The following is a 10,333-nucleotide window of genomic DNA, read 5'->3' as shown; positions in this document are numbered from 1 at the left end:
TTGACATTCACGTTAGGTTGAACCAGCTACGTGGTGACGTCATACCAAAATATTGTTCACTAATACAAACAAATACGATAAATAAAACATTTGAGTTTTGTATTTTTATTCATAACTTTCCATCCAATAATATTAATCCAGCCGTACATAGTCATGTATTCATAGGGGATTAATTCAACTAATTAATACAATTACATGCCATTTACTAATAATTATTTTCAGTTTCTGGACACTTTACAACAATGCTCCTCATTGGTGCATTTTAGATTTTAATTACTGAGCCCAAATTTTTAATAATTCACCTTCCTCATTTTCAAACGTTAAAGTAATTTTATCGCTTAACAATGAAAAAGGTGAATTTATTCCAAAGTTGAGAAAAAAAAAAAATTGCCCCGTTTTTGTTTGTTTGTTTTTAAATCAAAACTTAAATTTGTCAGATGGCAACAGTTGGGTGACACGAGGTGGACGTCCTGTCGTCAACTGATTCACAGGAAAAGGTGACTCGATAGACTCACTATTTATTGGCATCAGCTTGGCAGACTGAGCCTGTGATTTGAACTGGAGTGGGCCAATTTGTGTTCTCTGGAGATCCGTGAGAGAAACACCTTTGGCCAAATCTATGGTGTCCATCCTCAAAGCTCTTGCCATCATCTTTTCGTCCTTAATGGGAGACAACCTCTCTGGCTGATCCCTGTTTGCAGGATTCCATGATGTTTCCATTGTACCAGTCTGCTGGTTACGAGGCAATGGCACTAGTTTGGGTTGTCTAGTTGAATTTTTCATGCTAGACTTTGTGCTTTTGTCGATCTCATACTGAGGAGTGATCCAGTGTTGAGGCAAGGAGAAATGTTCAAGCTTACGTTTAGTTTGAGTCTCCTTTGGTTGTTGTGACGATGTAGTTGCATGTTTAGAACCAGAAGGGACTTTATTTTCACCCTTGGTCTCCATTTTTTCAGCTGAACAGGACATAAGTGGCAAAACAGTACCTTGTGAACGCTTTGTGGGTAAAGAAGCTTTTTGTTTTTTCTTGGTGGAAGTGTTTTGTTTTTGGCGAACACTTGGTTCTTTGCAAATCTTGTCCCCAACACGCCTGCTGGGACTTATTTTCTCTTCAGCTTGCTCTGGGGATTCGGCGTTTTGTGGTATGAATTCATTTGGCTGGTTTTCTTCAGGATGGGCTGGTTCAAGGTCCTCACAAATATCAGCTTCCTGGTTGATCTAAGTATAGACAGTGTGACATTAATCATAACGGATAATTCCTTACAGTGGACATCGAAAGTCAAAATCAGGCACAATCCTAATTGACTTATGAGTTGTTTAAGAGCTGAGATTTAAAACAATTATTCCCATAGGAAATCATGTGAAGTGAATTGTAATCATAATCATAAAACCATTATTAACCCTGAATGATTCTTAACTGTCATACAAGTATAAACGGACGTTGACCACAGTTCACGTAATAAGACTAAATGAAAGTAAATTAAAGTACGGTAAAACTACTCAATCTTTGAATATATCTGAGAGGCATGTAACTGAAAAAGAACAGGAAAGTGTTTGAAGAATAATACTGTCATCTTGGGGCATGTTGTAGCATATTTCTGGAATCAATATGTTAACGTGATATGTAAATACATAACTTTATAATAGCCTGCCAGAACAACTGAACTTTATTTGGGGATAATCAGAATCATTTTAAATGGTAGCAGGTGTGTGCTGACTCCAATTTAACACGAATGTGAATACGATTGGTTAATTCAGAACACAGCCACATTGGCAGTTATAAGACGGTGTGCAAACTTGTGCAACCACATGATCTTATGTTTATTTTTACTTTCCCTGTCCATTTTTTCCCCAATTGAGTTGTACAGGTTATATGTCCCATTATTGGTGGAATTTTTCAAAAATGATTTATTATGGTCTGATATTTCATATAACATAAACCTTTTATAGCTACTGCATATATATTTTACCAGAGACAATGACAAGGTACCTGCGGTGACTCGGCCTCAGATGGAGGTGCGCCATGTATAACAGGAAAACATCCTTCTGCCCAAACATCTGGAGTAATTGGTATTGGTTCTGAGTCTTCTGTCGCAGACAATTCCATCGCATCTTCACCTCTATCTCGGCACATGATTTTCTGCTCCACAGTCTGTATGAAGTAACCTTTGGCCCAGTATGCAGTGAAAGATGGCAGCTGGAAGAAAAAGATGAATATATGTATATTCAATATTCTGTCCAGACCTTTTTAAAATATGCATCTTTTATCCTACTACATTCCAAAAACGTGCGACGCTGGTGAGGATAAGCGGTATGGAAAATGGATGGATGGATAGATGTTTTACCTGTCTTTGAATGTGCACACTGTAACAGCCTTCCATGACATTGGTCATCAGATCAGCCATAATTTCCCCTACTACATCTTCTGCCTCCTCTTGGACCAACATGTCCATCCATTGGCTCTGAGTCAGACAACCGGGGATAATGTCTTCCTCTTCCGGCTCATGGGACGGTGGCGGGGACACTCGGGGAGGCGCCTTACCTTTGTCAGCTTGGGCTTTGGATGTAGAGCGAGACATCTTGGTGGTGTTTGGTTACCTTATTTTAGGTAAATAAGAAAGGCAAGATGTCAGAAATACTGCTCAATATAACACAGAACAGGGTCTAAAAATATATTGTATTGGGCTGACTGCATGTACTTCATGTTGTGGTAATTTGTGTGTCAATTATGACAAAGCAATAGCTTCAATTAAATGATAAACACAGAACAGTAAACCCTGTAAGTGTTACATGCTGTTGTGGAAGTCATAAAACAAATAGTAGCACACTCTTGTGGCCGCCACAGTTTTCATTATCGCATACAGTATATTAACAGATACACATGTGAACCACTGCATTCTGTCGTATAAAATGTGTTTTGCATTTTCTTTGTAGTTAGTTGAAGTGGGAAAAAGTCGCCCAGAGGTCACTCTTCAAACACTGTGGTACTAATAAGACAGGCAAATGTATGTAATGGAAAGAGTATGAGTCACTTGTGGCACATTTGAGAATAACTATTTCATGTATTTTATGGAAATAAAACGTGTAGTCTTAGTTTGGGTTAACGAAAATGTGTGTTTTGTGTGTGTGTGCTTTATCTTTTATTTAGCTATCCAACCAACAAAAAACGACAGACAGAATATTCCGATTATTAGAATCCCGATCTGTTAACGGTTTTCATGTGTTCACTTATTAAAACCATTACTTAAAACAACATATTGTTGTCGTGTGGTTGTTCCTTACTTAAAATACGATGACAAAGGAACAAACCTTGAATAACTCGGCTCACGGCAGTACTAAGGATGTTGTTTTTATTTTCATGTTTTCGACTTCTTATGCGTCCACTTCCGGGTTTGGGAAGCTGTTGCCTGGCAACTGAACACGTGATGTTGACGTCTCTATGGCGGCGGTCGACGCCGAGGAAATCCAATTGGGATTAGCGCTTGCTAGCAATGGCAGGGACCAATACTGTAATTGTTATATAACTGGTGACCGGTCGCATGTATTTTTTTTTTTTAATCAAAAAATGATGAAAATGATGGTGTTAAGTTTTAAAATATTTGACTACGTAGTTTCAGGTGACTTCACGCTAACTGCTGCCTAGCTATCCGAGCTGCTAATGCTAAGTACCAAACCGAACGTATAATGCCGTTTTTTTTTTTTTTTACGAAACAGCTCATTTCACTCGAAGAGGGAACACGTTCAGGTTGACACACTTTCTGACCAGTAAGTGATATTGAATCAGGCCTTTCGATGTATCACAAAGAGAAGAGCATCCAGATGAAGAGCAGCGCGTCAGCGTTGTACAACAACCTGAGCGTGTTGCGCATCGCCCCGCGGCGCCTCACCTACTTCACGGTGGTCCACGCCAATGTGGTCAACATGGTCAGCGCGTCGTGGGACATCCTCAGTGACTGCCACCGTCAGCTGCAGTCCAAGGAGCCCAACGTAGCCACGAGCCCATCCCTCATCATGCAGGTCAGGCATTGTGCAGGGGCATTCCAGGAGGACAGCTTTCGTTTATACAATAAAAAAAATATATATATAAACAAACAAACAAAAAAACTGTGATAAATCATCTTCGTTCAACTCAAACTATGATTTTTTTTTTGGAGGGGGGGGGGTAACGTGTTTTGCTCTGATTAGCGCTACCCTGATCAGGAAAAATATAGTATTACAAATATATTGCTGAATTTCTTGAGAAGTTAGTTAGTTAGAGCTCTCAGGCGTTCTCAGGGTACCGTGCAGGGCTTGAGAAGCAGTCACATTTTTTAATACCAATTTAATGTTAGAATAGCATTAAAATAATGCGACTATACTACTGAGGGATGGCGGAACATAGATCGAATATTTTGTGTCCGAAACCAATTGTTGACGGGTGGGGGATGCTGATCAAAAATTTTCAGGGGCACTTTAGCCGCTCAAAGGCAACTCATGGCTGCTCTGAAGGCACTTTTTGCCGCACCCATAGGGGCACATAGGGTAAAAAAGGGCCACCTAGGATTCGGGTTCCACTGCCTCTGATACTACTCAGAAAACGCCAAATCGCGTCTGATCTCAGGAGCTTAGCAGGGTAAGGACTGGCTCGTACTTGGAAAGGAGACCAACTGGGAATACCAGGTGCTGCATGGTTACTGGGCCTCTAGGGGGGCAAGCCAACCAAGCCAACTTCCACACCTGGAAAAATAGGGAGTGTTGAAAGTCTGCAAGCGCATCTGTCTATCAAAAACAATCTACGCTAAATTACACTAATGTCCTCTCCACTCTTCCTCGTTGTATTATTTCTAACTGAACATTATACAGTATTAGGACTCATATTTATAGATGTTAAACAACATTTACTTGTGTTTTCTTGCAATAGGCTGCATTTTGTGTTTTGCCCTCTCGCAATCTGCTCGTGGTGACTTCACAAAAAGGCATTCAGGTGACACATTATTGAGTATATGTTAGACTGGCCATGAAAAAAACTTTGGTATCGTCTAGTAGCATCATCTTTGTGTTTTCTTTTTAAGATGTATGAATCAGATGGCTCCATTATGGTGTACTGGCATGCACTGGATGTTCCTGAAACACCTACAGGTAAGATTAACACTACAAAAATCTGTTTCACTTATTAGACGCTGCATTAGGTACACATGCACATTGTCATGTGGTCTAATACAAGATCTGCAGGTGTTTTTACGAGTTCGCCGCATACATTTTCTGTCATATATGTGTCCTTTGTCCTCAGCTCAGGCCGTGTTTGCTCGGGGGATAGCTGCTGTTTGGGATAATTACATTTGTGTGGGTAAGTATGGAGTGATAACACCTATCTTTCGAGCTAACAAATCATAATGTTTTGAACTATGTTATGAAACTCAACAGTAGCACGGTAAACTTGTGATTAGTATGTCTGCCTCACAGTTCAGAGGTTGTTGGCAGAGTTTGCATCCTCCTCACACTTGTGTGGTTTTTCTACGGGTAGAAAAAGAAAACATCCAAAAACTTCCAAAACATAAATTTTTAGGTTCATTGAAGACTACAAATTGTCAGTGAGTGCGAATGTGATTGTGAAAGGTTGTTTGTATATTGTCTTTTCCTGTCATTGCAGGTCTGTGCTCTTGTGGAATCCTGGTGTTTGATGTTCCCAGTAAAGGCAGTAATATCACCTTGTCTGAGGTCCTGGAGGCGCACAAGGAGCCCATCACTGACTTAGCCCCAGAGTGCTCAGGCATCAAGGTATTGTAAAATATTATATTGTTCATTGAACTGCATCATACTGTGAGGTGTTTCAAACACACCATTCTGTTTACTTCATTTAGCGACATTGAAGAGTGACTATTACTCTAGAGATATATTTATGTTGGCAGAATTGTTGATGTAGCTCTTTGGCTCTTACGTTGTGCAGTTACCGTGGAAACCTAAAGCAGTGTTTCCCCAACTCTTATTGAACCAAGGCACATATTATACATTACAAAAATCTCTCGGTACACCACAAAACAAAAATAGACTGAAATAATGATGGCCTCGTCTTGATTTACTCACATAATTATTACCTTAGTGTAAAATCTGGGCCTCTTTAGTTGAACGTAAAACTTATAGTCTGCTGTATGAGTGGCAACTGTTGCCGGCATAGCTAGATGAGCAAAGATACATTATTTGTAGTAAATAAAGAATAATTTCTGGATGAATTACATGAAATTGGTTAATATCCCGTGGCATACCGGTTGATCTCTCATGGCACAGTGGTTGGGAATCACTACTCTTAAGAACTGCTGTCATGCAAGACCTTAGTGAATCTTGGGAGACTTTCTTAAATCTTGCAAAACTTCAGGAATTCTCACGAGACTTCAGCTCAGTGAGCATGTCAGATTCCTCTTAACAAGTGTGTTCACTGTTCAGCGTTTTCTTTGGCTTTTTTGTGTTACCCGCAACATAATGGTATCAGTGACCACCACGTAAAGGTACTAGTGATTGCAAAGTTGAAAATTGTCATTAGGAATAGGGCAGCACGATATTGGAAAAAAATGGCGTTGCAAAACATGCATGGTAGGTTAATTGACAACTCTAAATTTCCCGTAGGTGTGAATGTGAGTGCAAATGGTTGTTTGTTTGTATGTGCCCTGCGATTGGCTGGCAACCAGTTCAGGGTATACCCCGCCTCCTGCCCGACGATAGCTGGGATAGGCTCCAGCACGCCCGCGACCCTAGTGAGGAGAAGCAGCTCAGAAAATGGATGGGTGGATGGATGTTGCTGACAGGCTATTACCCTCCAAAGGCTGACATTTCATTTCTCCATTGTTGCCAGCCATTCAGTCCAAACTAGGAGCCAGCTGCAGCTTTCACCCTACAATCTCAAAAACACGAGGAAAAACTTGTTACTTGAATGGTGTTTTTTAAAATGAGGAATTAAAATGACAATATCATGACAAGAGGATCCTGTTTATGCAGTTGTATATTTGTTTACCATGCCTGTCCAACATAAGAGTGTCTAAATTAACTTTACCCTCAGCAGGACTAAGAAAGACTCTTTTCAAGGTTTTAAAGGTGCTTGAACAGTCGTAGCAACATCTAGCAATCAGTCAATAACGTGTTCTCCTTCCATGGCTGTCTGTCTTCCCTTAGGAGTGCATCGCCGACCTGGTCAGTGCTGATGACGGCGGCGCCTTGTGTGTGTGGAAGTCTGGGGAAGAGTTTCAGCTTCTCAACAAAATCGGTGGATTTGAGTAAGAATTAAATGTACTTTTCTTGTCTAGTAGTCCTCAGTTGTGTCACACACTTCCTTTGGAACTGTGTGACTCATACATCTGACTTATTTCATTTAATCACTGGATTAATTTAAGGAGAAATATGCTATGCAAATCTACAAAGGTTGAATCGAGGCAAACAGGCTCTTCTTGGTTGTTGAAGATGTTATACTGTACCTTTAATCCAAAAGCCTCTTTCAGTTTGAAATCTTCCCCTTCGTTCCCCTATTTTTGTCACTGGTGGGTGTGTTCCCTGGTGGTCATATTGTACTTGTGCAGATTACCATGACTGTGAATACACTCAGACATGTAATGCTCATATTTATTTCTACTACTGATTGAGCTCCATTATTCACAATTAAAAAAAATTAAAGCTGCAAATTAGAAAATTCTATTTGAAACTATCCATCCATCCATTTTCTGAGCCGCTTCTCCTCACTAGGGTCGCGGGCGTGCTGGAGCCTATCCCAGCTATCATCGGGCAGGAGGCGTGGTACACCCTGAACTGGTTGCCAGCCAATCGGATTCGCACTCATATTCACACCTACGGGCAATTTAGAGTTGTCAATTAACCTACCGCGCATGTTTTTGGGATGTGGGAGGAAACCGGAGTGCCCGGAGAAAACCCACGCAGGCACGGGGAGAACATGCAAACTCCACACAGGTGGGGCCGGGGATTGAACCCCGGTCCTCAGAACTGTGAGGCAGACGCTCAAGATATCAGCATAGCCCCAAAATACTGTAATTCTTCAAATTCAGTAAACAGTTTTGTTCGCATTTTTTTTACATTTACATATCATTACTGGTGGGAAAGTGTGTGGTTGCTGTCAACCATACATTTGTAACATTCCTACATTGTCCTCATCCTCCTACGTACATCGTTTTGCGTCATAAACTGATCTGTATATACCACCGTCTTCTTTTCCTTATCACTCTCTCCTCTAATGTAATTGCTGCTTTTTGTTTCCTCATTGTAATGATCCTCAATCTTCTTGTCAGTATGACCTGCTCATCCGTGAAGTTGTGGAAAGGTACAGTAGTGGCAGGTTACGGAACAGGCCAGATCCGTCTGTACGAGGCTGTGACGGGAATTCTGCATGCGGAGGTCAACGCCCACGCCCGCTGGATCTACTCACTGGACATTGCTCCTTTTTCTGGACTGGTGAGTTAAGAAAAGCAACACTTTTTCGGCCTGTTATATGTCGCCGTGTGTCATTTGGATGTGTATTGTGCACCATAGCTCTTGTCTGCGGCTGAAGACTCTTTTGTCAGGGTGTGGCACCTGACAGTAACCCCAGAAAGCAACAGTGTGGAGGTAACCTCTCCAAAAAACACAGCTAATTTTCTAGAATTTTCTAGTGCACAGTTTCTCTCTAAATTCATCAATTTATTTCATTTGCTCTTAGGTTACGCATCTACACGTTGAGTGTGTGACAGACACACAAATTTGCGGCGCCAAGTTCTGTGATGGAGATGGTTACGCTTTCGCTGTGACAGGATATGACCTCAATGAAATTATACACTACACGCAGACATAGGACTACACTACATCACCTTTGCCATGGCTGAGTATATGGATATCTAACGGATGTAACACAATATTTCCGCAATGCGATCCACATGTAGCGCAGTCAGAAGGTCAGATTATAGAAGGACGGGGGGTTAAATTGCATCATTTTTATGATGAGTACATATTTTATAATGTCAGTCCTTTTGTGTGTCTTCAGATGTGTGTTAGCTCATTGAAAATGATTCAGATGTTTTTAAATATTCTGTAGATATTTTTAATAGCAAATGTTTACGTGTTTGTGAAATTTAGTGCAAGTGAGTGACATTTTTGATCTCTCACTTGCACATCATTTTTGAGTAGGATAACCATGTATTACAAAGAAACTCCACCAGAGGGCAGCATTATTTTTTATAATTTAATGAACTGAAACCAATCAATGTTGGTGAATAAGCATTGGTACATTTTGTGGTATTTTTTTCTAAATTGAATACAAGACAAATGGAACCTACTCACTGACAACTTTTCCCAATTTATTTTCAAAAGAAACACAAGATGCGAGTTGTTTATGTTTATTCAAATCTGACAATACAGCTTTGCAATGAGTGTATCCTTATTGTGGGTTTATACATTCTTTATACATAGTACTACTGCATTTTTTTTTCAGTTCCAAATGGTAGTGGCAAACAAACGATATTCCTTCCACCTTATTAGGTTTGGATTGATTGTAGAACCAACGGCAGGATCAGAGATTTAACAGAATAGATAACTATAAAGTGTAGTAGTATAGCAGAATTTCCAAAATTAAACACAAATTATTTGTTGTCCCTGGTTGACTTCCAAGTTGTTCTAATTTTGTTTGTTACTGTGTGAAAGTTTAATCCATCATCAAAAACAATTAACTGTTCAGGCAACATTAAGTAAGTCATTAACCGCTATACAACTTGAAAGCGAAGTGAACCATTGTAATAATAAAATTCAGTGGAAATGATTATTTACCTTTTGTTTGTACTTTATTTTGACGATGTGTGTAGGGGAGAGATGTGTGATGTCACCCACAATAATGGTTTGACTTTTAAGTTTCGTCTTTAGACTTTTGAGGCATATTTTCCCCAAAATTATTTGTTGTACTCCAAATTCTATAACTTTTAGGTAGTTAATAACACTTTTTTATTTTATAAAATGGTAGTAACTTACCTTGCTAACTTAGTGATTCTTAAAGTGTAAAGAACCAAGTAAGTAAGTAAGAAGTTCTGTTATATTTAACTTTTAAGTTCAACACATTTACATTTGATCTTTAAGAACTATATATTTTGGAACATTTAATTTGATACAAGTTAAACTTATTTGCAATACATTTTAATTGAATCGTTAAGTACAATTTATTTTCCTACATGTAAGCGTGACTTCGGTGCAGGCAGAATGGGTTCAGTTATCACTCAGTGACTGTGAATGTGGCTGTGAATGGTTGACTAACTGTCGACTTTTTCGGAATAAAACCTAAGTCTAATTTTTTATGGGCATATTATGCTATTGTATTTTCATTTTGGTCTTGGATAGC

General features: G+C 39.6%; 2 protein-coding genes across 3 annotated transcripts; one reads left to right on the top strand and one right to left on the bottom strand.

Annotated features, from left to right (window-relative positions):
* Positions 1-95: 95 nt before the first annotated feature.
* Positions 96-4,024, bottom strand: LOC133474980 (uncharacterized protein C2orf81 homolog). 2 transcript variants are annotated; one of them, XM_061767208.1, is made up of 4 exons: positions 3,888-4,024; positions 2,346-2,598; positions 1,991-2,197; positions 96-1,218 (listed from the first exon to the last, which is right to left on the bottom strand). In XM_061767208.1, the coding sequence occupies exons 2-4, from the start codon at positions 2,577-2,579 to the stop codon at positions 418-420; spliced, it is 1,242 nt and encodes a 413-aa protein (XP_061623192.1). In that variant the 5' UTR covers positions 2,580-2,598; positions 3,888-4,024; the 3' UTR covers positions 96-417. The 2 variants fall into 2 exon arrangements, with proteins under 2 accessions (XP_061623192.1, XP_061623193.1); XM_061767209.1 differs by lacking the exon at positions 3,888-4,024 and adding an exon at positions 3,310-3,369.
* Positions 3,413-9,764, top strand: wdr54 (WD repeat domain 54). The gene is made up of 9 exons (XM_061767210.1): positions 3,413-4,017; positions 4,901-4,963; positions 5,052-5,118; positions 5,270-5,326; positions 5,630-5,757; positions 7,144-7,244; positions 8,265-8,427; positions 8,506-8,580; positions 8,672-9,764. Exons 1-9 carry the CDS (start codon positions 3,793-3,795, stop codon positions 8,801-8,803), a joined length of 1,011 nt encoding a protein of 336 aa, XP_061623194.1. The 5' UTR covers positions 3,413-3,792; the 3' UTR covers positions 8,804-9,764.
* The last annotated feature ends 569 nt before the right edge of the window (positions 9,765-10,333 follow it).

The sequence above is a fragment of the Phyllopteryx taeniolatus genome, chromosome 3, assembly GCF_024500385.1.
Source record: "Phyllopteryx taeniolatus isolate TA_2022b chromosome 3, UOR_Ptae_1.2, whole genome shotgun sequence".
Taxonomy (NCBI): Eukaryota; Metazoa; Chordata; class Actinopteri; order Syngnathiformes; family Syngnathidae; genus Phyllopteryx; species Phyllopteryx taeniolatus.
Note: the sequence above shows the minus strand (reverse complement) of the source record. Positions and strands in the feature narration are given on the sequence as shown.

Bases quoted from the DNA above. Each gene is read 5' to 3' on its own strand.
- LOC133474980 (XM_061767208.1), bottom strand. From the start codon at position 2,579: ATGTCTCGCTCTACATCCAAAGCCCAAGCTGACAAAGGTAAGGCGCCT. The intron at 2,198-2,345 runs GTAAAACATCTA...TTTTTCTTCCAG, and splicing joins GTGTGCACATTCAAAGACAG to CTGCCATCTTTCACTGCATA. The intron at 1,219-1,990 runs GTACCTTGTCAT...GTCTATACTTAG, and splicing joins CTGAGGCCGAGTCACCGCAG to ATCAACCAGGAAGCTGATAT.
- wdr54 (XM_061767210.1), top strand. From the start codon at position 3,793: ATGTATCACAAAGAGAAGAGCATCCAGATGAAGAGCAGCGCGTCAGCG. The intron at 4,018-4,900 runs GTCAGGCATTGT...TTCTTGCAATAG, and splicing joins GCCCATCCCTCATCATGCAG to GCTGCATTTTGTGTTTTGCC. The intron at 5,758-7,143 runs GTATTGTAAAAT...GTCTTCCCTTAG, and splicing joins CAGAGTGCTCAGGCATCAAG to GAGTGCATCGCCGACCTGGT.